Here is a 432-nt window from a genome sequence, read left to right as displayed (position 1 = left end):
TGAGCTCAATGTCATACTCGATGAAGGTGTCTGTGAGCAGGCCGAACACCAGCAGCATGAGGGGCTGGGCCGAGCCGTGCAGCACTGCACACACGCTGCCCACCACCATCATCAGTACTTCACTGCATGAGGCAAAACGGAACTGGAATGACATGTAACACACACACACACACACACTTATATTAGGTGGAGAAAACTCTGAGAATATATGTGTTACATTCTGGAGAGAGTGGAAACTGGAGAAGAGCATTTTACCAGCTGAAAGAAGCCAACCCTTATGGCCGGTTGTTCTGCATTTCCCGTGGCTCTGTTTGACATAAAAGCCCAATCAATTTATATATGAGGTGAATGTGAAGTAACCAGAGCCTCTACTGTGCTATTTTACTCACTTCTCATCTTTCTTGGTAGTTGTCATGGTCCTGCACAGAGGGA

At 47.0% G+C, this 432-nt stretch overlaps 1 protein-coding gene across 1 annotated transcript in view; it reads right to left on the bottom strand.

Annotated features, from left to right (window-relative positions):
- Positions 1-432, bottom strand: part of abcb11b (ATP-binding cassette, sub-family B (MDR/TAP), member 11b) — a 27,723-nt gene that overhangs the window by 23,679 nt on the left and 3,612 nt on the right. The window contains 3 exon segments of the mRNA XM_020585985.1: positions 2-142; positions 256-307; positions 390-419. Of these exon segments, the coding sequence (XP_020441641.1) occupies positions 2-142; positions 256-307; positions 390-419 (223 nt within the window).

The sequence above is a fragment of the Monopterus albus genome, unplaced genomic scaffold (assembly GCF_001952655.1).
Source record: "Monopterus albus unplaced genomic scaffold, M_albus_1.0 scaffold391.1, whole genome shotgun sequence".
NCBI lineage: Eukaryota > Metazoa > Chordata > Actinopteri > Synbranchiformes > Synbranchidae > Monopterus > Monopterus albus.
Note: the sequence above shows the minus strand (reverse complement) of the source record. Positions and strands in the feature narration are given on the sequence as shown.